Below are 27782 nucleotides of genomic sequence, written 5' to 3'. Positions count from 1 at the left end.
TAGCAGCATTATATGGGAAGAACAGTGTCAGGAACAGTGGGGAAGCGAGTGGGGGGGGTGTAAGGAGTGCATTTGATATAAAAGAGGGACACCCAGAGGGAAGATCTGACAGGGTTCCGGCTCGTCCCGCAGGTGGTCTTCACGGCGCACGCGGACGGACACCGCCACTACACCGTGGCGATCCTCCTGAGCCCCTTCTCCTACACGGCTACCGCCGTCGTCGCCAACGTGCACAACTGAGCCACGCCTTCACCCGGCAACCCTCGAGAAGGTAACCGAAGGCAACACCCGCCCGCGCTTCCCGCTGCCGACAATGTGCACAGACTGCAGGTTCAGTAACTCAGCAGATGCAGTTTCCTTTCCAAGGTACGCAGTAAAATGTGCAGTGTTAAATCAACTCTTACAGAGTACGTCATTATCCCAACTGAATTCATATGTACACTGTTAAGAGTGGAATTGACACTGATCATTTTACTCTGCCAGATAAAACCACTGTGGAGCAAAGTACTTAAATTTATTCAATTATCCAGCTGTATAAATTGATTGTATGCAAAAACTGTAAACTGTAAGTAGCTCTGTATAAACGTGTCTGCTAAAGTTAGTGTGAACATCAGTATGGGGAGGGAAAATACATATAATTAGCTCTGATGGCTGAACACCCCCCCTACACAAATGTAACTGTGCCCATTAAACAAATCAACCGTGTAACTGTAAACCACGTTTCGTTACCCAGGGTCTCCAATGCTGGTCTAATCAGAGAAGAGGATTTTGCATCAGGAGCTTTGAAAGTGCCTTTGATACCATGGAGCCTTTTTTTGTTGATTGCTTTGTTTTTTTTTTTGCCAAGCTGATCAAAACAAATTATTGAAAGAAAATAAAACAAGAATCATTCAATGAGGGAAGAGGGGGAATTCTGCTTTGCTAATATTTGTGCATTTATTTTCATACAAGACAATGATAAAAAATATACAAATATCCTATGGACATAAATCAGAAGATGGATAGCTTACATGAAAGTCCATTTGTATTGGAGTGACTCTGCTGTTTTCAAGTTGTAATTCTCAGTTTGGATCTGGGTGGGGCAGTCACATGACTAATAAACTAGCCAGGAAAGTGATGTTGATCATTTAATGCGCATTGCGTGTGTAATGGACAACCATGGCGCTTCAATGGTATTTTATGAACAGCAAATGGATACAACAACTTCCACGGAGTAAACTTGTCCTGTTAAAGCTGCCAAAGAAAACTCGCTACAAAACTTTGTGCAAAAAAAATAAAAAAATTTATGCATACAATCCTATGTGAAACTACACCCATATCATTCCAAAGAAAAAATAAAAATGAGGCTTTGTTTTCAGAGGAAACTCCTCTCAGCTAAAGCATTGTGGTGCAAGAACATGGCAACCAAAGGATTTGACTTTTGCTGAATTTTAAAAAAAAGGTTACAGAGTCAAACTATGACCGACTTCATCGTCATTAGATTACAAGAGGTGTATAGTGCCGACCGCAATCATCGTCATTGCAGCCGTACTGTCAAACCTTTTTTTCCACAATGACTGGACATGTTCATAGCAAACTCCTCCCCTGGAACTGCAAAGTTTTACAAAAATAATGAAAATCTAAACATGTTCAATCAAAATGCCTCTAATGTCTAGGTCAGAGTTCATAAATAAAAACAGAACAATAGAATGTGCACTCAAACTTCACTGAAAAACAACACAAGCCAAGTCACAGCCAAAAACATAAATTGCATTTCTAAAGAACAGTAAAAAGTAAAACAACAAAATAAAAAATGGGGCGGGGGGTGGAGGGGCCTCAAGGCACATGTATATAAATATATGAATACTGAAAGACTTAATACTCCACATTTAAAATAATTCTACATTTTTTTTGTTTTTGTTTGTTTTTTTTTTTTGATATGGTTATAATTCAATACACACAGGCATCAGTGTATTTACCAAGTGGTTGAACTGTAAAAATGAGTCTAGGAGCCTGATGGTGGCCATAGCAGTGATGTATGGATGGAAAAGTTGCACTTTGGTTTCACCTTAATATGTCTAGACATCTACATCAGTACGTTAACTCTGAAGATAAACCCTTGCGAACATGTTACTCCTACTGCGTAGCTATCCCCAACTTTTTGAAAATTATTGTCAACTAATTTCCACTTGGGATTCCTTAAAGGGGGAGAAAGGGGGAGTTCACCCAAAAATGAAATTAAGGTACGTTTCCACTTACCCAGAGTACTATCTACCAACCAAAAAAGTTTGCGGAGATCTAACAACTTTTCTAGATAACTCAACAGCAACGTCTCTTTCCAAATATATTGCTAGTTACTCAAACATCCAGAGCTTAATTTGTGCACGGTTTCATCAAGCGCAATTTCTTCGACCAAAGAACGATAACCGTGTATATATCTGTGCAAAGTCTCAACCAAAGCATGGCGGCACAGTGTCAGTTTGTAGTCCTAACACAGGGAAGCGAGTCCGTATTTTTAAGCCTTGGGTTCTCTTGGCAGATTTCCAATGTTGTTTTACGTTCACATGCACTGAAACTACAACAGTTGTCGTGTGCAGGCAGGCTAGAATGAAACTTGAGTGGTAACGATGTGATGCAGTTTCAGTATGGCAAATTGTCAGCAACTTACTTGTTTAAAGCACATAGAGGAACAGTGTTATTCACTGTTGAGATATTAACGGGTGTAATTTATGTCATAGAACAAAATATGACATAGGGTTATGTTAACTACAGACCTTATTTTCTGCATAAATCTGCCAAGAGAACCCATGGCTTAAAAACACTAACACACTTCCCAGAATTAGGGCTACGACCTAACACGATACTGCCATACTTTGATGAAGACTTTACGAAAATATACACAGGAGAATCTGAAAGCCCTATGGGGGGGAAAAAAAGCATTGGACACCCGTGGAAGAAGAAACAGGACGGACAGTACACCGGAAAAGTGGCAGCGTACAATGAATTTCATTTTTAGGTGAACCGCCCCTTTAAATAGGCAATGAAGCATGAAGGCAACACACAAACCCCAGAAAATAAATCAGACTTTAAAACCATGGTCTGTGACAAAATCAACATGGATATACTAATTAAACAGCCTTGTTATGAATCACAGACTTTGTGTATAAATGCACAATGATACAACCGAGGAATGCAGTTATTACACGGTCCATCTTTAAAGATCACACATTGATAGGGAAGAAATATCAATTAAAATACACCAGACATCTGAACACTTGGGTTATTCTGCCAAAAAATAAGTACACATTTTTTTAAACGCTCTTTCGCAGTAAACGTAAATGCCCTTCTGTCTCTGTAGCCTCCCTCGGACACATGCTAAACGTACTAGACCAGACTGACTGCATTTACCAATATCATTTTTACAGAATCGTCTAGAGGCCTGCCCTTACCCATGGCAAATAAAAATATTTACAACAGCACCCTCACAAATTCCTAGAGCCCATTTCTCCTGTCTAGGTTGCGACAGAAAAACAAGGTAAAGTGCATTTCCCCAGGATGTCGAACACAGTCAGCAATATCCAACTAACAAGATTTTGTTTTATTTATTTATTTATTTTTTAACAAAGAGAATTGAGAAAGGAAGCAATTTTACCTTGTTTTTTTCTTTTTCTTTTAATATCTGCAAATAAACTGCTAGCTACCATAACCTGAATCCTAAATCAGTAGTTCAAGTAAACGCATACCTGGCTAACTAATAAGCCACCTGGCTATTTGATTAGCCAGTTATTTCACAATAACATCAATATTGTCAGGTTAGTAGTCGCATTGTGTCCGAGTTCAGGCAATACATCTCTAAAAAGGAAAATCTACTTAAAAGGGGTGTAAAAAAGATACAAGAACAACACCAATATTTCCATTTTCCAATAATCCTTCAGGCTACCTTCATTTTAAATGTTTTAGCCCATTTAGTGTAAAGCTGGATGGTACTCCTGTTTAACTTGACCATTCAGTGTCCTTTCTGAGGTTGGAGACTAGACTGAGGTAAACCGAGCAGGCCATGCTGCTAGTCAGCATTAATGCCTATCCATAAACTATTAAACACGTCAGAATTCCCTGGAAAATGTACGCTCAAGAAGTCTTGGCCATATCACTTATGCTACCTAACATTAAATATGATTCCTCTCAACCTGTCATCTTAAGAATACACATATATGGATGCAGACATGGAAAACGTGAATGAAAAAAACAAAACAATGAAAAAGTGCTGCACAACTATAATGACAGTTCATGTCAGCAGGTTTTCCTATTCAAACCCCATCAGAATATGTACACTGTAGTTTTGTCATGTATACAACTTGATATATTGTATTTACACAGGATAGCAACCAACAAAAACAATGAAAATAAATGTGAGATAGTGTGTTGTCAATGTTGACAATATTGTCACAATATTGCATTTATATTCTAATGAATGAATGTTTTTTCCATGTTATGGTCAGATATTTACAAATTATGCAAACTGAATTGAGGCCAGGTTTAAGAACTACCAATTCACAACAGCATTTGAGTTTCATGAGAAACTACAAAAACCACGTTAACTTTCCTCCTAGGAATCCTGACAGATGGAAGTAGCAGCAATATCGATTAATGGCCAATCGAAGTTCGCAAGCTATAACAGCTTATAACATCTTTACCCTCTGGCTACCCAAGAATGGCAGATTTTACGAGACAGAAGTTAAACAGGTTTAATTCAGAAAACTACGGTGGAGGCTTTCTGCAGACAGCAATTGGCTACGTTACTGGCAGTTTGAGGTCAACTTTTGATTTTCCTCCTCCTGTTGACAACCTCAAAAATAACAAAAACAGTTAGGGTGACATGGGTAAATGGCAACAGAGTACAGCCGAACCACAAAAAGTCCATAAAGACGTTTTGGGGGGGGGGGGGGGGGGGGGGGGGGGGGAGCGCATAAAAAACAAGCTAACGCAACGTTTTCACGATAGCATAACTGCTTGTACGTCCAAAGCTTAAGCACGTGGTCAACAGGTTTACGACCTAGGCCCATTCCTTGGGCCGATAAAAGACGACGTCGCGTCACTTTCGCCATCTTTCTTTTCGGCATTTTTAGAGTCTCAGATAGACCTCTAAGGAGATATAAAATTAAATAAAAACGTGAATCAGACAGGAGAAAAAGAACAAAACTTACAATCGAGACCAGTGGTACATTTTGTCCGGAACATTCTGGCAGAGCTTGCAAAGGGACAAGTGCCCCCCATGGCACTCGCGCGTCTGCAGCACGCCTTCATATAAACAAAACGTCACCTTTAACACAGTGCACTTGAATAAAGGACCAACACCGCTTATGCGTCAACAACAGCAATGGAGTCAAATTTTTTTAAAAAATCAGAATTTATACAACAAAAAGAAAAGAAAATGAAATCAATTAAGGCATGCATGAAAGGTGCTGACAAGCTACAGTTAAGAATAGCAACACGTCAAAGCCTCTGCTCGCATTAAACTTATTCTTACAGTCCTCTAGGCAGAAGGCCACTCAGCTCAGTTAATTATATAATCTACTAAAATGGTGCAGGGGAAATGGGACATAGCTGCCAAAATAAAAGTACACTGGAATATGCTTAATAGTTTTACTATGCTAACCATTTTACAAGGCCCTTACTTACACAGGGTCCACTCATGCAAATGATCTCTGCATGGCAGCCAGATATGGAGTGTGCTCATGTAAACACGTGAAGAAAGAGAACTTCTCAAAAAAAGAAAAAAAAAAAAAAAAAACTTAAATTAAAAAAATAAATACAAAAAATAAAATGTATTGTCAAATATACATCACATGTACAAAATCACATTTTATGTTTTCTAGGAAAAAAACCCTTGCTTAAAAAAAAATTGTGTGTGTACAAACATATGATATAAACAAATATCTATTGGCTTCTACGGTAATGGTAAAAGCAAAGGTCCAGTCAAAGTCTATGAACTGATATAGAGTTGTGCAATTCAGATGAAAAGCATGGCTTAAGGCCAGGAAAATCTTTTTTTTTTTTTCTTTTAAATTTTCTCAGCAAAATATCGTTCTCACGATCAAACTGAGATTGTTTTAGTTTTGGGAGAGAAAAAAATTACAACCCAGGTTTAGTCCTGGGGCAGTCCATTATCTTACGACACAAAGAAAAGGGCGTTTCCATCGAGTTCAAGGTACGTTCCTGTGCTATAAGCCATCAAACAGGTGGGGAATTCACACTTTTCAACATTTCACACCGCACTTCTATGAATAGCGTATATTAACATTTCAAAGTGAATATACTACACGACGTCAGTGTCTTATACACACGGTTCATTTTACAATAGTATTTTACAAAGTATTTTACACGGAACGCAATTTACAGCGTTCATCAGCCGACAGACTTTGACTGGACGTCTCCCTTCAGCATTTTACCAGGGTGGCCTTCGCAAGAATGCAAAGTGTGAGACGAGGACTTGGCGACGGGTTCTCTTAAGGCGACGCACCCCTCCTCTCCGCTCCTCCGAAATGTGATGTGTGTTTTAGTAGCTGAAGCCGACACAGACAACATGCAATGACACGCACGATCGATCGTTCGTTCGTTCGTTCGTTCGTTCGTTCGGTCGACGTACTTCGCGGTGGAATTCTCTCTCGGCGAGCCAAGGTAACTTTGGAAACGTTTCAACCAACGTGTCCCCGCGACAGAGCCGGGGAGGGGGAAAAAAAAAAAAAAAAAAGGACCTTTCTTCCCCGAGGGTGTGGGCATCCCTCCCAGGAGGTGCTTGCGAAACGGCAGAGGACGACGGCAGTCAGTAGTCTGGAATAGGAGCCAGTTCCGGATAAAGGTTGACGGTTATATTTTTATACAGGCTACTCAAAGTGATTTTGGGTGTGTAGTTCAAGTTGTTCAAACCATCAAGGTGTTGCCTCTCTTTGGAGTACCTTAGCAGTTTGTACCTGAGGAGGAAAAATAGTAAAAATAAATCAGATTTTTTTGAGCATTACAACAATCACTTCACTATTCAAGGACACTGGGTTTGAGTGACAGGGTGTCACTTTCATGTAAAACACAGTTTCTGGAATGTTCTGTACGGAGAAATATTTGTATTCCAGCTTGTGAGCAAGTGAGTCATACTAGGTACCTTGATCAGTATCAAGACAACCCTTGATAAACCCACAATAGATCTTTGGTTATCTAGTAAATCAAGATTTAAAACATGACAGATTAACAGCACTCAATTCCAAAACCTGTTTTGCTTTCAGCGATGACTACAATCCCACAATGAGCACACAAAAAAGGAACAAGCATAATTTAAAAAAAGACAAAAAAAAATGACAAGCTACACGGATCACAAGGGCACAAGGGACTGCTGTTTCCAAAAAGATTTTCTTGTTTGTTACAAAGCTGTTCTGCAGAGTCGAGGCCCATGTACTAAATTTTAAGGTCAGATGCGGACATGACCGTTTACACACAAACAGACACAATGCCCTGCCAAAAAGGTGAAGTAGGACATCAGGAAATACCCGTTTAGATGAACATGTCTGTCAGTACAACCATAGCCACACTACCGCCTACTGCGGTCAGGCTGCCATTTTGCCCGCAGGGTGACATCTAAAGCATAAATTCAAAGCTCAGTCTGCAGTATGGCACCGTCGAATACGAAGATGTGAAGGTCCCATTCATCGCACAGTCTGATGTTACACTTACGACATTCACTCCAGTACCTAAGCATTCATTACCAGGAAATGAATCCCAAACTAGGCCGAGGTCATGTGCGTCACCCTGCTTACCATATACAATAAACAGCTAATGTAAATAAATATTAGCCTCTCCGTTAGGGGTGTGACTTCTAAACGTTTAACCGCTAAGGTTGCACAAAAAAATGCTAAACGTTTAGGAAAATCTCCTAAAATTATGAAATGCATTTTTTAAAATCCCCACATTAAAGTAATTTAGAAACATTTCCCTTTAGTGTCCTATTCTCACTGTGATAGGCTCACGTTTAGTATTAGCGCTGTTCTGCTGTCAGTTTTGATAACCGAGTGTGACTAATACGAATATTGAAAACACGTCCCTCGATCAGTTCAAGTGATAACGTAGATATCGGCTAGCGAAAATCAAACTGACATCACAAAATGCTTTGCAAAGAACATGAGTGAAGAAGTGCCATTTGGTCTATTTGAGCAGAGTTCAGAAAAAGACAAAGGCAAGCTTTGCGCCACTGAGCTATCGCACTCCAACAGCACTCGCACTATCGCACGCGCGCGATGCAAAAACGGCAAGTACACTCGACAGCGGCAAGGCCCAGCCATGCAGCAGCCTCGCTGTCCTCACCACGCGTTCGAATCTGCGTCGGCTCTGCACTAGCCGTCACGTGGCACTACTATATCGGCTCTGTGGCTGCTTTTGCAACTTCGTGTTTGAAAAGAAAATCTTGGCTATAGTTTGGTAGAGTGGCGGTTTCAATTGAAAAGCCCCCTGCAACAGCCTAAACGTGTAATCGCTTTTTTTTATTTTTTTATTTCTGAGTTTTACCCATCCATATTCATCATCCACAGTGTCTGAAGTTGTGTGTCTCTTGGTCACGTGTGTGTGTGCGTGTGTCTGCACATGTGTACAGTACGTGTGTGTGAGTGTGTGTGTGTGTGAGTGTGTGAGATTGAGAGAGAGAAAGAGTGTATGTGTGTGTCTGCACATGCATACAGTACGTGTGTGTGTGTGTGTGTGTGTGAGAGAGAGAGAAGGTGTGTGTAAGTGTGTATGTGTCTATCAAACTGGTCTGACTGAAGTGGTGAAACTTACCTCCCCAGGAACTGTACTTCTCCTCGGTGATGATGCGGAATTGATTTGTACTTCCCCAAGTCTCCCTCTGGCCTGCTCACATTGAGCCCGGCATAGTGCACTCTGAAATCAAACAACACCAGCCAGTCAAATACCTTACCAGCCAGTCACACGCTATACCAGCCAGTCACACGCTTCACCAGCCAGTCACACGCTTCACCAGCCAGTCACACGCTATACCAGCCAGTCACATACTTTACCAGCCAGTCACGCGCTATACCAGCCAGTCACACGCTATACCAGCCAGTCACATACTTTACCAGCCAGTCACGCGCTATACCAGCCAGTCACACGCTATACCAGCCAGTCATACGCTATACCAGCCAGTCACACGCTATACCAGCCAGTCACACGCTATACCAGCCAGTCACACGCTATACCAGCCAGTCACATACTTTACCAGCCAGTCACGCGCTTCACCAGCCAGTCACACGCTATACCAGCCAGTCACACGCTTCACCAGCCAGTCACGCGCTATACCAGCCAGTCACACGCTTTACCAGCCAGTCACACGCTTTACCTTTAGGCGAACAGACTCTCCTTCCCTGTACATTCGATCAGAAATACCCAAGACAGATTCGCTGTCTGGGTTGTGTTTATCTTGTGTCTGTCACAGCAGTGATGCTTCCTTTGTTTGTCTAGGCTGAAAGATTATGCACTGGGCAACATTTCAAGGGCCACAATGCTCTAGTGCATATTGTAGCTTCACAAATCCTTAAGATTGACACTACCTCGACGAATCCTTAACATTGGAACTAGCTTGATGTATTATTAATGTTAACACTAGTTTTATGCATAATTAACATTGACACTAGCTTCATTTATCATTAGCACTGACACTAGCTTGATGCATCATTAACATTGACCCTAGACTGATGCATCATTAACACTGGCACTAGCTTAATGTAGCGGAGGTTAGCATTCATCGCAGAGAGTGACCTGTTCCAGAGGTCGTCGTCCTCCCCGCCCCAGCCCCAGAATGCATTGGGAAAGCCGTTGATCTTGCGAAACTGCTCCACGGTGAGGCCGCTCACGCCGCCGAAGAACTCGCTGTACGGGAGGCTGAAAGGGAAATGAGCCAGAGTCACCAACCGGGAGGGAACGCTCACCCCCACACAGCCAGCGGTACGACTCTGTGTGCGAGAGGAACGCACCGTGGTGGAAAAGCACAGCAAATCAAAGCGTTACCGTACTGCGCCACCAAGAGCACTTGATAACAGGAAACGGTGGTGGTGGTACTTGAACATGAAAAACCAGATTACTGCACAGAATCCAGTGTAAAAGTTATTTTTAGCAATAAGCTAATGGAAAATTTAAGTTGACTATCAGGGATGGGCAGTAAACAGGAAATCTATATAAGGCACCTAACGCCTTATGTTGTGAGTTTATTTATGAACAGTCGGTATGGAAATACAGTTGGTTGTGAGTTGACGTTGACTTGGCATCATCTCAGCTCTTTGCCTAGACTTGTGGGAATGCATTTTTTGCGCATTGTTCTGCTGAGAGCAATGTATTTGGAAAATGTACCTACATGCTTGTTTGCCTGTTTTGTTTTGGGCTCTGTGCCTTCTGACTTGTACATCCGGCAGTTTTACTGTACGTCATAGATGCATTTATCTGGGAAGTACGCGTTGCAACATAATCCTTTTAAATGTTAAAAAAGAGCATAGAGCACAGTTACACAGAGACAGAGGAAGGGCCACCACCACCAGCAAAAACTAACAACAAAAACGTACAGCAGGAGGCGCCATTGAACAGGATATGTTCAATTATTAAACTTATTATTTTTTTTATTTTATCATCATTCAGTTTAATTGCATGTTTGGCCCAAACAGTTTTGTGTATGATAACGGATCATTTATTCACAGGAGTTTCTGATAACCTGCCAGTTTCATAATGGCTGGTAACAGAGGCTATTGGAGGGGTTTATCATCTAAAGCAAGAAAATGTACTTCAAGTAATTTAACAGCAAATTGTACATCAAATTTATTCCTCCGGAGGTTGTTCACCTGTTCATTCTTTAAAACGCTATGTATAATCTTATATTTGATTGTTGGGGCATGCAAACGAAGACCACAGAAAGACATACTGGGGCACAACACAAAAACTGATATGTATGTTGAGAATTGTGAATAAACTTTGCTTCCGGTTTTGGTGACTGGTGAAACTAGCACTGCATAGCTGCAGGGTATCTTTCTCGGAATGTGCTGTATTATTAAATTATTGAATATGCGCATTCTCGACAGATGTTCCTGTGAGCGGCCCTCTACTGCCTGTGGACATGTGCTCCAAATCAACATCAACACGAACCAAGGGTGTCATTTATGGGGAGGGGGTAGGGTTACAAGCCCTCCAATATCACCAATCCGGTCAAATAACCCCCCAAAATAATATAGCATGATTATGAGAAAAGTAATTTCTCATAATAAAGACGAGGATTTCATGATGTGATTGGGATATATAGGTAAGGCTGGGTGTTAAGCACAGAAGTCGCGGGTGCCATGAATTCCACGACTTTCCCCATTTTTTTTTGCAATTTCCACGATTTCTTCCATTTTCAGTGCTTTACTTGATTCTGCAGCAGTTGTGGATGAAGTGTCAACCTTCATGTAGCCTAACCGTTATTTGTACAGGCCTATTGCCAAATGCTGGGAGAAATGAAGTACAAGAAAGTACATAGATTCCGTAATGCGCAGGGATTACAGATTCTGGTCCTGGTCGGTTGTCGAAATCAGATGTTGCAATCAGACGATCAGACGCCCAACGCTCCTTGCCCTGGTGCTCACATCAAAGACTCAAACCTCGCAAAGTGCAACATACTGGACCAAAATAAACTTCAAAAGAAATAGCCTAAAAGCAAGCACATGATTTTTTTGCCTTTGTAAAGCAGACAGGAGCAGTTCATTCTCACATCAGGTTCCGTTAAGTAAAGGAACATGTAAGGCGTGAAAGCACCCTAAGACACTACAACAGGCGTGGCCAAACCGTGATCCGGAAAGGCTGCAGGGCTGGTTCTCCTCGTCACTCAAACACTTAACTGACATACTGAACTAGTTGCTGAGGTAATTTGAAGGTAAAAACAACATGCAGCACATCACATGACCCTAGGGAGCGGTACAAGCTCAGGAGGTAGAGCGGTCGCCTGATAAGCCGTCGACTGTCGGTTCGGCCTTCTGGGTGTGTCCAAGTGTCCTTGAGCAAGACGCCTATCCCCAACTGCTCCCAATGGGCTGGTGCCTTTTGCCGTGGGTGTGTGTGTGTGTGCGTGAATGGGTGAATGAGAGGCCTTCATTGTAAAGCGCTTTGCGCAGTATGCTGTATATAAATGCAGTCCATTTAATAACACCTAAACACATATGGACAGGTGACAAATTAAAGGAAAAACCTAAATAAATGAGTGGAGAAACATAACAAATGCAGATGCTTCCATACAGGTGTACTGCATGATACAATTAAGCAATTAACATCCCATCATGCTCTGTGGCGTGTACAAAAATGCTGAGCAGGCCCAGTTGCCCTTGATTTTGGATCGAGAGGAAAAGCTGACTTTGAAAGAGGATTCATTATTGAGGCACGGACAGCAGGAGCTTCAGTCACAAAGACTGTTTAACAGGCTAGTGTTCCTATAGGAACAGTAACTAAAGTGGCATCTGCATTTAGATCAACGGGAAAGACATCAGTGAATAGGGTTGGAAATTGTGGTTGAAAGTGCACATTCGATGACCGTGACGCTCGTGCATTTGTGAGATATGTAATGAAAAACAGAAGAGCAGCTCTTCCACAGTTGACTGAGAACATCAATGCAGGACATGATCAGACTGTCAGAAAGAACAGTCTGTCAACAACTACATAGATAAGGATATTGTAGTTGGGTCGCAGTGCATAAACCTCTCATTACAAGGACAAATGCGCATTTGGGAGTTCAGTGGTCCAGAAAACATTGGGCATGATCAGATGAGACATGCTTCACCATATTCTTGGCGAGTGCATGTGTGGCCTACACCAAGAGAACTGTACAGGCCTGAACGCTTGACCCCTACAGTGAGGGGGTTCAGTGACTCTTATGCTGTGGGGGGCATTTTTCTGGCATGGTTCAGGTTCACTTGTCCCCCTAGAGGGAGGAGCCACTGCAGGGCAACACAAAGTTATTATGAGTGATCACCTTTATCCTATGGTGAAACATCTCTATCCTGATAGGAGTGGTCTCTTCCAGGATGACAATGCCCCCATCCACAGGACACGAGGGGTCAATGAATGGTTTGATGAGTATGAGTATGCTATGACCTTTGCAGTCACCAGATCTCAAACTAATTGAGATTTTGGACCAATGGTTTAGACCGCGCTCTCCATCACCATCATCAAAACACCAAATGAGGGAACATCTTTTGGAAGAATGGTGTTCCATCCCTCCAGCAGAGCTCCAGACACTTGGAGAATCTATGCCAAGGTGCACTGAAGCTGTTCTGGCAGCTCGCGGTGGCCCAACACCTTACTAAGACTTACTTATGTTGGCTTTTCATGCAATCCGTCACCCGTCTGTACATCTTCATAGCCTTCTTAAAACTAGCATGCTCTGGTGAGCCTGCATGGTCAGACAGTTAAAAAAAGAAAAAGGAACAGGAACTCGTAGCCGAAAAAATGTGAACTCTTAACCTAACAAAGGCTAAACCGCTAAAAGCACTCTATTCTACTTCAGCACTACAGTTAAAAAGTGCCGGCAATTCATTTCACACTACAGAAAACTACACCTCACGGGGGGAAGGAAGACAAAGCTAAAAATTAAAATAAAAACTCAGACCAACTTACCCAGCCTCACCAAACATGGCTGAGTTTGGACAAGAGAGAGAAAAAAATGATACGTTCCAATTCAGTCTCAAAATATCCTCAGCTACCAAACATACTACACACTACCGCTGGACAGGGCGCCAGTCAATCGCAGGCCAAACCTGCGCACGCACACACACACACACACGCGCGCACACACACACACACACACACACACGCATACACACACACACACACACACAGCCAATTTCGCTTCTCCAGTTCACCTAACCCGCACGTGTTTGGGCTGTGGGAGGAAACCGGAGTACCCGGAGGAAACCCGCACAGACCCGGAGGAAACATGCAAACTCCAAGCAGAGAGGACCCGGGCCAGCGAGGACCCAGAGCTGAAACCTCTTTCTTGCAACAGGAGTAACCGCTCACACGTTTCATATACACAACCAGCATTTCGTTTTGTGTGGAATCAAGCAGCGCTCAGCTCACTCACATGTACATGTACTTGTCCAGCTTGGCGGCGAAGTGGCGGGGCATCTGACCGCAGCCGTAGTAGTTGCGGTCGTTCTCGGGGATGTGGTCCACGTCGTGGAAGACGAGGCAGTCCCAGTCCAGGTCCTTCATGGCCTCCTTGAAGCCCACGTTGAAGAGCATGGCTCGGTTGAACGGCTGGCTTCCAGTCTGGAGAAACAGAACAGCAGCCAGTACGTGAGTCCCTCTCTTCGGCACTAAGACCAGAGAGCGACACACAGCCCCTTGACTCAATCAACATTAACATTTAGCACCATTACCGAGTGTTCGGACAAATGGTAAATGGTAAATGGACTGCATTTATATAGCGCTTTTATCCAAAGCGCTTTACAATTGATGCCTCTCATTCGCCAGAGCAGTTAGGGGTTAGGTGTCTTGCTCAAGGACACTTCGACACGCCCAGGGCGGGGTTTGAACCGGCAACCCTCCGACTGCCAGACAATCGGTCTTACCTCCTGAGCTATGTCGCCCCATATACACAATACTTATTGGTCTTGAGTTTTTATGTTCGTAACCATAAAATATATCAACTCAAACACCCTATTGTTCAAAGTATTACAGCAACCATGGTTTGCCCATTAGAATCATTAGAAATGGAAGCATATTCAGAATCTGGTCATTTAATTACCTGGAATTTTGCTTTTTTGCACCACTAGATGTCAGTGTTGACCCACAACGTTTTGTAAAAGCCATTTTTAATAAAGATATAAAATATAAAAGCAGACGATGACAGGTGACAAAGATAGTTCATTCAAGTCGTTCATTCAGCCGGGGAAGAAAACGCCCCAGATGCCCAATGTTGACTTGAGGCTTGTAGGAAGTGGTTTAGTAATATCTCGCCTTGCACACGCCCAGTGCTCATTTACATTCTCCGTGACACATTCAACTAGCATAAACAACAGGGTACTAAAAGAGAACATAATGTTACTGTTCACAGACAGAGGAAACGATTCTCTGGCTTCCGAACGCTGAGGACGATTACGCTGGTGAAGTAAGGTCAGGAAAGATGATACATCGTCTCCCTTTACAACAGCTTTGCATAATAGTGACATCACGGCGGCTCGACCGCGGCACAGAAGAGGAACAAAAAGGCGAGCCGCCAACAAAAAAAAAACGGAACATAGCTGGAAACAGAACATGCGTGGCGGGCAGGGCAGACGGCAGTAGTACAGGGGTGAGTGAACTGGGCGGGGTCACGGGCTCCAATCCGAGGAGGAGGCACTGCCGGTGTAGGCGTGATCAAAGAGCTCACGCCGAAACCGATTCAGCGAAACGTCCGGCACGTCATTTAGAAAAGCAGCCGGGCGTGTGTGTGTGCGCGCGCGTGTGTGTGTGCGAGCCGTGTGTGTGTGCGAGCCGTGTGCGTGTGTGCGCGCGCGTGTGTGCGTCAGCCGTGTGCGCCTGGTCATACGTGAGGAGAGCCGTGCGAGGGAGAGCGTGAGAAACGCGTCGGCGTGACTGGTCGTACTTGTTCGATGACGTAGAAGGCGAACTGCAGGCGCTGGTTCTGCAGCAGCGGGATGAGGTACTGGAACAGAATGGGGAGGTGCTCGTGCCGGTTCCTGAAGGGGATCAGAATGGCCACCTGGGAGGGAAGGAAGGAGGGGCAGAGGCAGAGAGGAAGCACGAGTGAGCGAGCTCGAAAGAGCGAGAATAGGTCTCACACAATTACTCAGTTTTTTAAAAAGTGCAGGAACACCGAGTGCAACATGAACCTTCACTTAAATGTAATAACAAATCACTAACATACAAATAAAACACTTACTGAACAAACCAGAGCATCAGTCGCTCAACTTAACATGGAAAGATCTCACAAACGCCCTCATCACATTCATCTTAACACTGCGATGAAGCCACAATGGCGTAGTTAACATCTCCTGATCTGGCATGCAAGTGAGAGGACGCATCACCAGCTGAACACGCGGCCCGCTACGCCACCCCCCCCCCCCCCCCCGCGCTCACCTTCCAGCGCGGCTTGCAGTCTCGCGGCTTCCAGTGGCCGGCGGTTCGGACGCCCGAGCTCCTGGGAAACCTCCGGAGGATCTCCTCCATGGGGACTTCAGTCATGTTCACGTCGATGTGGCCCTCTGCGAGGCGGGAAGGCAGAACGCGCGAGCCGGTTAGCGGGCGTGCGTGTCCCGAGCGACGCGCGTGGCGGGCGCTTTGACGCACACGCGAAAACCTTCACTCCGGTTCCTGCTGGTCAGCTCTGCTGGTCAGTCTGTACAAAAGCGCTGATACAGCACCACAAAACGCTATAACTGGACGAGGACTCATATTACAGCTCCTACCCGATTTTTAGTTCATTTTTTAGACACAACATTTGGTTGCAAAGAGCTGCTTTTTGGCCATACAAACCGCCGCAGCGCTTCACTATCTCCAGCCATCAATAAGTGATGCGCTTAAAACTGCGGTCGACAAGTTAAAGCATTCGGAGAGAAAAGCATTCTGGGATGAAGATGCGCCTTACCACAGGCATGCGCATGTACGCACGCAATCCATTTACACAGCCCAGCGCTTTCTGAAGCAATTAGGGTTAAGCACCCTCCGCAAGGGTGAAACGGAAGTGCCACACCAGGGAATCAAACCCGCAACTCCGCTTCCCTCACCCCCCCCCCCCCCCCCCCCCCCAAACATTACACTAAACTACCCCATGTTCACAAAAAAGAAAATGTGTCCCATTTATCTGAAGCAATCGGGTAACGTAATTTCAACTCCTCAAGACTGACATCTGTGAAGCGCTCGCAGGCCCTGTTCGATCCCGGACACGTGACACAAGCGAGGCCATCGGTCAGCTGTGGAGTTTAACCTGGATCAGGGCCCCCCTCCCCTGAGACGGAGCCAATCCGCTGCAGGGCTTCCTAGCATTTACAGACCGAGGCTCTCTGATAAAAACACGCGTCAGAGCGCTGCACAGCCACGCGCTCTGCGGCGGCTAAAAGCACTGCTGGGTCACGGCTTTTATTCAGCGCGTTTTTCACAGAAGTGGCTACCAGGGAAAACCGCATCCGGATGAGTTTCTCCTGATGGGACAGCACAGGGGCCTTCGACCGGCAGGTCCGACCTGACACCAACAGGTTCAGGAGGTCGGGAATCTCCAGGAGGGTGCAGGGGAGGAGGACGAGAAGAATACATAAATATATTTTTGGTGGCGGGTACATTTTTTTCCTAATTTTTAAACGCAAATTCAGGTATTCAAGGACGTTCGAATTTAGCTATATCAGCGCTTTCCATGACATTCCAGGATGCTCAAGGTTTTCATGGACCATGGGAATCCAGGATGGCTCCCCTGTGGTACTCTGAATGGGGACACGGTCTCACTTTTGGGGCAGCGGCAGGGAGGGGTGCAGGAGGCCTTGGGTAGAAAGGGCAGTTCCAGAACGGGACAAAGCCACTTTCACGACAAATTACACCAACAATTTTAACTTAGGCAACAAACGTTTTTTTCCCCCTAGTTTCCTGAGGTCAGGAGCAAACAGTAGCGTTCACATGCGCTTGTTAAACGGTCCAATGAACCGCAAGCGCTTAGCATTTAAAACATGATGGCAACTGAGTTCGTACAGACTGACATCAACAGAGCTGCACAACAGCTTCCGGCAAAACACTAGTGTTTATCAAACCCTGAGAAAGAACATAGCACACCCAGGATTAATAATATATAAGAACCTCAGAGAATACAAACATCAGGAAAGGAGGCTACACAGAACTCTGAGAGGTCTGCAACTAGAAAATGGCATGAAAACAAACACAATACGATTCAAGAGTCCTCTACTGACTGCAATCCCAACCTGTTCTACTTAAATAAGGCTACTATCATTTCGTAGCATTAAGGACATTAACAATTAGTAACAATAATCAGACCAACCGTCATTGTGGTATCTCAATACAGGATCACCCCCCCCCCCCGTTTGATTCCCCGATGAAACCACAACCCTGAGGCCGTACGGTGTTGGCACGTAGCCCACATCGCAGGTGGCGCTTCCGGCTGATCGTAACCCGTTGGTTGCGGGAATGGAGGGCGAGGTTCTTACTCATAGAAGGCAGTTTTTCTGGGCAGGGCAGGTTCTGCGCGTAGGTGAAGTTCTCCGGGAGATAGGCGGTCGGCTGCGCCATCAATTCGCTGGAGTTGCTGCCGTCGGGGTAATCTGCGGGGGGGGGGGGGGGGGGGGGGGGGGTCAGAGCGTTAACACGCTGGAGTCCTCCAGGCTGTTTGCTCACGCACCTCATCACGTGCAAAAATAATGAGGGACCCATCACCAGGCGGTGTGTAGACGGTCTTTGACCAGCTAAACCCACCCCCACGCACGTTCTCAAAGCCCGTGTGGGATTAAACAGACCTGCACATACTTCACACTCTCTCTCTCTGATATTCATCACACGCACCTCCAACCACGGGAGGGATACCTGCATCAACGCATCAGTAAACTAAAACATGCCTAACGGGCAACACCCGAGAGGTTCACCAAAGCGCGTCCAGAGCGGACGGATCCACCGGACCGGTTTCGCCGATGGCAGAGAGATTCTAGTATGAACGCTTCAGGGGTCGTGACCCCCGTATCGATCGGACTGAGCAAGCAGCGGTGGTGTGGCTCCTGATGGCGGGAAGCCTGACACGGGATGCACCCCCCAAACACCCCCCCCCCCCACCCCACCCCCGGGGGCCCCAGCGCCTACCTGTTCCGTTGAGCGTGCTGTTCTTGTTGGTGTACTGCCTGATCATGTGACCAAACGTCCGCACGTTGTCTCTCAGCATGATGCCTTGGGCTTGGACCATGAAGTAGTAGGTGTTCGCTGCAAAGAGACGGGAGTCCACATTCAGGGGATTGGACAAAACGCCGCAGGAAGACAACGCTATCTCGCTCAAACACCCACCGCCAGGGCATTCAGTACGTCACAGACCGTTACTGGCAAACGGGCAAAAGAAAAAAAAACGATGCTATAGCGCACATTCACCGCGCACATATCTACAGTTATCACGGCCCGAACAGCTGTGCAAGCCCCCCGCTCCGCTCAGCGCCGTCATAGCGATACGGACGGCTTTTCTTAAAATCCAAAACCCGTCAGACACACGCTGGTATGTGAACGGGAGAACAGCATGGCTGCTTGGGAGTGCCTACAAATTTGTTGCGCTAACGTGCTTGGCTAGCATTCAGATTTTAGCGTACCATGTCCAAAAAACCGGTTCTCTCTCATTGCTTAGAAAGCATTTGCTTTTACAATGGAACAATATTCTACTTCATGTGAACTTAGTCTCAAGACAGCACTCAAGACAGGTTACATAAACGTTTAAAGGGGTGGGAGGGGAAACAATAGGCTTCAGGGGAAATCAGTGAATCTGTAAGGGACAGCAGTTTCCTCTTAAGAGACCGTTTTGAGTCGGGTTACAGTTTTGGAGGAAATCACTGGATCAGTAAGGGAAAGCAGTTTCCTCTTAAGAGACTGTTTTGAGTTGGGTTGCAGTCACAAGGTTTTCCTGTTTGTACAATAAACTTGCGTTCAGAGCACGAGAAAAACGAATCATGACACAGCCGCTGTCCTGTCGCCTGCTTCCCAGATGGCCCAAAACACTCAACGGAGTGGCCAAAGCTGCCTTTTTTTTCCCCCACAAAGATTTTTTTTCCCACATATTTTTTTAATAAGCAAGATCTAAAATGCAACACTGAAGGTATTTATTCAACTAGCTCAACAAGCTTCAATAAAAACCCAAGAGCGCCCAGAACTTCCATAACACAAAATCCAAATACTTCCACAAGCCCGAATCTTCCACACTCAAAATTTCATTTCTGAGGTACCCACACACCTGTATGAACTCAGGGCTATCAGAATGATCGCAACGGTAAGAAAATGACTATCCAGACCTGCGTTTGCTCAGTGGTGCGTAAAACAGGTCAAGCCTCGTGTGGGCATTGCTGGACCATTGGTATGATCCAATGCAGCGCCAGTGGGTTGGAACTACATGAAAAAGATGTCAGTTTCACAAAGGCAGCCAAAGACATTTCAAGACTCATGTAATATAGATGGCTATAGGGACTTGGACTCTTCTTGAACCCATAAAGCCCTTACGTACTTTGCTTCTGCAATAAAAATGCACAGCGCACAAAAGGCTGCAAAACATAGCCAATTACCTCAATGTTGAATTCAGAACAGCTAAACTCTTCTTCCTGTAAATTTACTGTTAATCGGTTCATGCCAAACTGCACTAGAAAAAAAAGTGCTTAAGAAAAGACACTTTAAAAAAGCAACTTACTTTTTAAAAAACTTTCCTTTAATTGAGGACACGGCTCCGCTAGAAGTCTAGACTACACTTGAAGTAATTAAAAACAGGTAACAGGAACAGCAGGACACCGTACCCTCTTAAAAGGAGATTGCGATCTCCACTGGCTGTTAATTTAGGGACCAAAGCCAACCGCGTCTCTCAGACCAGTGAATCAGCAGAAGCCTGATCTACCTGTACGGGGCTATGATCACTTACAGTGCCTACAGAACAGGGTTGGGGACTCATACCTTTTCAATCATTTATTTCTAAAATGGGAACAAATGATTCATCTGTTCATTAATAGGGGGAAAAGTGGAACCACAGAGCTATAAGCTCACATTGGCCAGTCACAATTTTGAGGTTGACTTCAGTTGGCCTTGAGCAAAGCTGACCGACCAAAAGCTAGCCAGAGGAAAGGCCACTCACATCAACCCTAAGCTACTGCTCCAAAAAAAAAAAAACAAGTTTGAAGATTGAAGAACATTATGCTCTTTCTAGTCTGGACTAACGCATGTACTTTATGGGGCAAAAGGGAGGAGCCTCTGCCACCGGGAGCCAGCAGCAGATTCCCTATTGGTTAATCAAACTGTCTCAGTTGTGCTGCATTCTAAGTCCCAACTGAAACAAAACGGACAAAGCTATCGAGCTATCCCACATTATCTGCTAAAAACAGAATTATGGACAAATTCGAAGATTTTAATTCTGTTAGGCTATGTCATAGACTTGCCAAATACATGGCGTGACTTAGTTGAAGGACCTTCAGCGCGTATGTTTGGATTCGCTGTTACCGAACAGAGATGTACTCGCTTGCTTGCCTACAGGCTTTGGCAAAAGTTTATTTTTTCAAGCGTGGCCTACGATATGCAGTCTGCTATCAAATAAATACCCAGAAAAATGGCCAGAAGAAGCAATGGTTTTGATCGTTTTCCCGCTACAATCAATACAATCATTTCCCCCAAATAGTGGTGAACTGATGCGGGTCTGTGGAAAAGTTTGCCTCCGGTAATGTTTTCCGGTGCACGTTTCAGACCACGCCTGGCCAAAACACTCTGATTGGTTGGGAAAATACACCTATCCCGGGAAGGTTGCCTCCTTCATTTATGCCTAGAACGTCAAGGCATCGGCCATGCCCTGTTGAACGAAGTGAAAAAAGAGATTGGCTCGCGAGGCTACGCTCTTTCTGAAGTCTAACATAATGCTGCAAAAGCAGAATGTGGCTTTATGCCACTGCGGTAGGCTGTTCTTCCTTCAGAATCCGTCCTGATCCACTTTTTTGGCACCGCAGCTAACCAACACAAAGATACCACATCCGGGATTGTGCCAGTGCTTTGCTGTCATCGTGATGCACTGTGTTGGCACTTTCAACAGCCCCGGAATTTACAGCCACCATTAGCAGACCTGCCAACCCTGGGAAAATATTTTGAGTACCACAATAGTCAGTAAAAAGGGTTTCTGCCCAAATTGGTCTCAAATCATGTGCTTGCAGGAAGAATGAGTTAATTCTAGGAACCACTCCCTCTTCAATGATGCCTAGTTACACACCTTAACGACCGGCAACTCTGAAAGGCAGGACGCAGAGCCTACTGCGAACACCGGAAATCAACAGAAATCTGTTCAAATCTTTAGAGGAAAATAACGTCATTAGACATCCCGCGTTCAGTGTAGCAAGCATAACTGCGCTGCATAATTAGGCTACAGGGAAGCCCAGTCTTGGGTTTGCTTTCCGTCGCTGTCTAACAGGTAATTCTCATCAGATTTATTATTACTACACAGGACAGTTTAGAAAGTGCTTCACAAGCTAAACCAAATCAATCTCAAGAGTGACTTCACAACGTTTTACCGTAGGGGGCAGCGTTTCCCATTCGGATGCAAAAACAGACATCCGGGGCAAAATGAAGAGATCATTAAATGACGTGCGCTGATTTCTACGAAAAGGCAACAGAAGACCACTGCAACATGCATCGCGGGTCCACCCACACATCAGCGCACAAAGGCTTGACTCCGCCCTCCCAACGGTACCTTTATCCCGCTTATGTCAAAGGACCGTTTCTCATCCGAATTGAGAGACCGGTCAGGCCAGTAATGATGCAACAGCGGGGCCAGCCCTACAAACGCGAATGTCTGTGACTGACTGACTGACTGACTGACTGACTGACTGACTGATAAAGTTACACCGCGCATGTTTGTGACGTCGCCCGGTTCGGTCCAGCCATGTACTAGGTTTTAACCTGGGCTTGTTTACATGGGAGAGGGGAGGAGCAGTGGCACCGTACACTCGGGCGTCCGACCTATCGACCGGGCCCTACTGCACACACCGTTATTACAGAGATACTGACAGCCAGGCTGAAATATCGCCGTACTCAAAGGGAAGGTCGGTCAGACTCCTTCTGCTCCTATTGTTTCCAAAGAGAGTTGTGACATAGTCCATGCACACAGGACCCGCACTCTTAGAGAGGAAGACTACAAGAACAACTTCAGAACAATTAAACCAACTTTCTATCGACTACCGGTGATCAATGTGGCAACATTTTCAGCACCTTACTCTTCATAAAGTTCTGCTGAACAGACAGTGTGCATTTCAATTAAAACCGTTCCTGACGTAAAAAAGCAAGCTCAACATGGATTGAACACAGATTATTGACTAAAGGTAAACTTGACAGTCCATAAAATCTATGGCAGGTCTCCAAAAATCCACCTTCTGATCAGCATTTACAACCCTGATTCCATGCGGTTTTTGGTAATAAAACCAACCGTGCTGGTTGTGTGATAAAAAAAAAACCACAGTTTCCAGGGCCCTTTGAAGACAGAGACAGGTTAAATGTTCTCGTTTCAAAGACACCCCTGTATCAAATCTTAATCTTCAGCTCATTTGCCCAGCACAAACTACGGATCACGCGACGGGAATGGGTAGCACTGGCAAGCTAACGTGAAAAGCCCAGATGAAATACGGATAACAGGATGTGCTTGACTGACACCGGAGCCTTCACGGACAGCGACAGCAAAGTAAAGGTTATGAGGAGGACAGCACAGGGTCTCAGCCACGGCAGAGAACTAAGAAACTATGAAACAGAACGGTCCGCGCATGTGGAGAGTAAACGGGAAGCACCACTGCATTACGAATTTCAAACAAAGAGGATGTTTGAACTGGGGAACAATGCTTCCGCAAGAAACCATTCGGACCACACACTGGCACGTACCTTCCCCAGCCCTGATTCTAGGAAGTGGACTGTCGATGACTTCCAAACCACTTTTTGAGTAGGATAAATATTAGGCTAGTTGTCACACCTCGTGAAGCATCATACATTGAGACAAACAACTTTTTTTTTTTCTTTCTTTTTACCCCCACGCATAAAGACAAAAAAAAACTGGAATAAAAGATGTCTAATCATCGTTTTTAGGAGATTACGTAGCGCTCGTGACAAAAAAAGTTCCGACTGACTTCCTTTTTTTGTGTGCCGGTAACAGCTTCAGCACTCCTTCGTAGCAAAACTACCCACAATCCATAGCACGGCCATTTTCTCTGAATGGAAGATTTGCTAACTGTTGCTACCATTCATTTCTACGTGCGTTACCGCTAATGTTAGCATCTGACCAGACTCTGCTAAAGCAGTCTCTGGAAAGAGTGATAAGGAAAAACTGAAGTCAGTATTTTTTTTCCACATTTGTCTGACGGCCAGAGTAAAAAAGACAAGTGTGTGGCGTCTGTGGTGAGAGTGAGCAGATGAGCTTGCAGATAAAGACAGCAGGCTGCTGAACAAACAGAACCCGGTCTTGTGATTTTTAATCAGCTGGAATAGCATAACTCACAGCCAGATACCAGACAAACTTGAAATATTGGACTCCCACAAACTCGGTTATGCATCTGCCAAAAAGGTTAAATCCACCAAGAGCAGTATTTTGATAAACCCTATATCTATACCATAAGCCTATTTTGGGACAATAATTTATGACTTTCTCAACAAGAGATAATATTTCACAAAGTCATCCAGGGAACGCTTAAGCAATGCTGACGGTTTCCTGCTTTTTGAACAATGAAATGTGTGCATAAGTCAATAAAATTCTAGGCTACTACCTTTGTTATGAGGATGAAAGCTGCTGGACCAAGGGTCTTTAAATTGAACTTCATCCATGAAAAGAAATGAAACATTAAATGAACCGTAAACATTACACAACTGAAAAAAGCATTGTGAGGAAACAAATGCAACAGGTTCAGCTGCACCTGATATGTAAACATAAGGCGACCAAAAGTCCCACAGTCGGGCACATACAACTATTTGCTTTAAATGCCATCATTCATTTGCTGAGTGGGCACCCTTAAACAGAGTAGGCTAACTCATGTCAGGTTTATTGACATACAGTATTATCTATTAATAGAGGGAGTATTTCTCACAAAAAAGCCCAGTGCCTGTTTAATAGATCACCGTTATGGTACAAAGACTACTGACCTCTGAAAGTAAAAAAAAAAAAAAAAAATTTTTTTTAAATGGCTAACTAGACAACAATTCAAATAATGTGAAATGGCCACTATTAACACGAAAGTTAATTTGCAGGCGACAACTTATGACCCTTTTCTGGCTTGTGTCACGTGAGAAACAGAAAATTGAGAATAATCAATACACAGAAAAATAAATAAATAAACCTGCAATGTAAATCCATGAGGTGTCTCCAGAGATGCTAGCTAAACATTTTCTGGGGAATCCCCAGATTGAACTTTCACTAGACGACAGGATGCTGATGACGAGCCATTTCCTGCCTAGTTTAAGTTCGACAGGTGGGCAGGGAAACCCTACACAAGTACAGCAATGAGAGTTTGGTACTTTTCAGGGCTTCCTACAGAAATACTCCAATAACTAAAGAGTCTCTGACGCACCAAAGATTCCCTTCTGTCCCTTCTGACCTTCGGCTATTTTGTACAGGTGCAATCGGTAGCACAATTCTGCACATTGATATTGCATTCATGCTACTCGTGTACACAGTATTGCGATGACAAACAAAGAGTAGAACTGCCACAGTTATAAAGTACGTCAATACGCAATGTTAAATGAGGCAGTGAGAGGCAAAGGTGACAACATACTCCGCAGATTTTTAAAAATGAAACCAGACCTGTTGCTCTGGTGGTATAGAAACTGTGCATGTGAGACAGACATGGTGTGTGAGAGTGGTAGCCTGGACACGTATACGCTGTAGGTGTTTAAATGATGAATATCGGGTGTCAGTTTGAACATGGATTAAAATCTTTGTACGTCACGCAGTTTTGTATAGTTGCACTGCAAATCAACATTGATGGGGAACAGTTCTGGTTTGATAGGTTGACTTAACTTGTGACTGATGTGAAACATTGAAAGACAAAATTCAACTAAAGGGTCAAACTCAGTACATGGGCCCAAGTCACATGAAATAAAATGTGGAAAACATGACATCACAGGATTAGAACAGTGCAGAAGTGTTCCAGAAATGTGATGCATTAATGATTGTTACTTAGATCCAAGTTAACACAAATAACATTTAACATATGCGATATACTGACCAATTTTGTCAGTATTTGCAGGAATGTATAGACAGTGTTTTAGGTTTGGTTTTTATGTTTAAAAAAAGTTTTTGTTGAAATAAGTTAAAGCTTTTTTATTATCTGCTCGACTTCTTCATTTCATACACATTCAGAGAAGTGTCGTTCAGCTTAAGCGTCTACTGAGACCACTCGTGGGGCAGGTAGTTTGCGTTTATTATCAGTTCAAACACCGTTTTCACTATGACAACAAGTGAAAGGATGCGCTTTGAGAGATGAACGTCGGTGTTCTCGCTTTCAGTTAAGAGACTCCACTCACAGTACAGTACAGTACAGCATAGTACTATAATCAACGTTAAACTCTCCTCGCTGCATACACGCTCTACATTCTACATTTATGTTTGCCTCAACGATTCAAATTAGCAAAATTGGTTGATTAGCTCTGTAGTTAGTTTTCTAGTTGGCTAACGTTAACACTAAATTACTTCGGATATACAGCACGGATAACATTCGCAATGTCCAGCCACCTGCTGTGAACGTATAGTGCAAATAAACTAGGAGACATTCTGTTGGCATATTTAGATGGGTAGTTGTACTATTCCGTTAGATAACTAGTGGACAACTATGGTTTGATCAACCGGATAAATAACTTCGCAGGAAAACGCAAGCACAGAACGCAATGTGATAATAGCCGCTAACTAGCTAGCATGCAGGTGCACTCGTGAGAGGTGGATGACTAATGTCAGCTAGCTGTATATCCGGCAGTTGCTATCTAAAGCAGAGCTAAATTGGCCGATAGCTACCTAAATGTACGAAAAAGAAACGTGGGTATACAACTGCAAAAGCACGCATTATCTAGCAATGAGTTAGTTCTCCACATGAAGTTAGCTTGTGCTAGTTAAAAGCATTTTGCTGAAGGGTCGATTTCAGAATTAGCTCGCTTGCTGCTAACGCTGCTAGTGCAGCTAGTGCAAATGGCTAACGGCAGCGAGCTAACGTAGCAGGAAAAGAATTTCCGGACGAATACAGATACGTACCTATTCCAGGAGATACGTAAATGAAGTAGAGACAAGACGTAGATAGAGAAAAGAAAAAAATGAAGGCCAAAAATGAGCGGTTTGATACCCGCAGCAGCCGCCTCCAATTCAACATTTTTGCTTAGACCTGCGGACCGAAACGAAATAGTGATCCCATAAAAGACTGCGTTGGAAACAATCTTTTAATCGATAGCTTGTGTATCCGAGTTAAAATGATAATCTAAAAATCAAATTGTCGATACAGTCCGCATCGTGTATGCTGGGGAGAGGGGGGCGGCGGGTGGGTGCAGTAAAAAATGCTATGTAGTCAGAAAAACGGTATTGCTATCCCAGGCAAGAAATTTCCAGATTGAAAACCAGGCCTTCTGATCAAGCACCGTCAAGCCTCCAAGCCAGTCGCCAACAAGACATGTTGTAACAGTCTGTCCAGAACACGGTTGTCGTTTTTCAGTAATAACCCCGTCGTTGCTCCATGTGTAGATTTTTTTTCTATATTTACTCTCCCGACAAGGAAGGTCCAGTGACCCTGGGAAAACGGGTCTGCGCTGCCTCTGCTCTGAATGGCTGATGATTTTCCTTCAACTGCGTCCGCTAGCCACCTAGCAACCCCGCTAGAACACGCTCAATCTTTCTCGGCGATAGCGGATATGGAAGCGTGCAAATAGCACCAGTACTTAATGGGCGGCTCCAAAGGCCCAAAATGTTCATTTGGAAAATAATTTAGGGGGATTCAGAAATATAAAATAGTTTGATTTGAATTATGCCTGCCGGCTTTCCGCAGACATTGTCGGTAAGTGCAACCACCTTCCCCGGCCAGCCCCGCCCTACCAGTTATCAC

General features: G+C 44.3%; 2 protein-coding genes across 2 annotated transcripts in view; one reads left to right on the top strand and one right to left on the bottom strand.

The window, feature by feature from the left end:
* The window catches only part of LOC118233857 (transthyretin-like), a 3354-nt gene extending 2223 nt beyond the window's left edge, over positions 1-1131 (top strand). Inside the window, exons 4-5 of the mRNA XM_035429890.1 lie at positions 133-271; positions 734-1131. Coding sequence (XP_035285781.1) covers positions 133-240 — 108 coding nt within the window. The 3' untranslated portion in view covers positions 241-271; positions 734-1131. The remainder of the gene's footprint in view (positions 1-132; positions 272-733) is intronic.
* LOC118233856 (beta-1,4-galactosyltransferase 6-like) lies at positions 922-27782 on the bottom strand. The gene is made up of 9 exons (XM_035429889.1): positions 26945-27782; positions 18820-18936; positions 18177-18290; positions 16108-16232; positions 15614-15730; positions 14108-14295; positions 9775-9897; positions 8797-8898; positions 922-6950 (listed from the first exon to the last, which is right to left on the bottom strand). The coding sequence occupies exons 1-9, from the start codon at positions 27057-27059 to the stop codon at positions 6803-6805; spliced, it is 1149 nt and encodes a 382-aa protein (XP_035285780.1). The 5' UTR covers positions 27060-27782; the 3' UTR covers positions 922-6802.

This window comes from Anguilla anguilla, chromosome 8 (genome assembly GCF_013347855.1).
Source record: "Anguilla anguilla isolate fAngAng1 chromosome 8, fAngAng1.pri, whole genome shotgun sequence".
Lineage (NCBI taxonomy): Eukaryota > Metazoa > Chordata > Actinopteri > Anguilliformes > Anguillidae > Anguilla > Anguilla anguilla.
The sequence above is the reverse complement of the archived record's forward strand: the minus strand, read 5'-3'. Positions and strand labels throughout refer to the sequence as shown.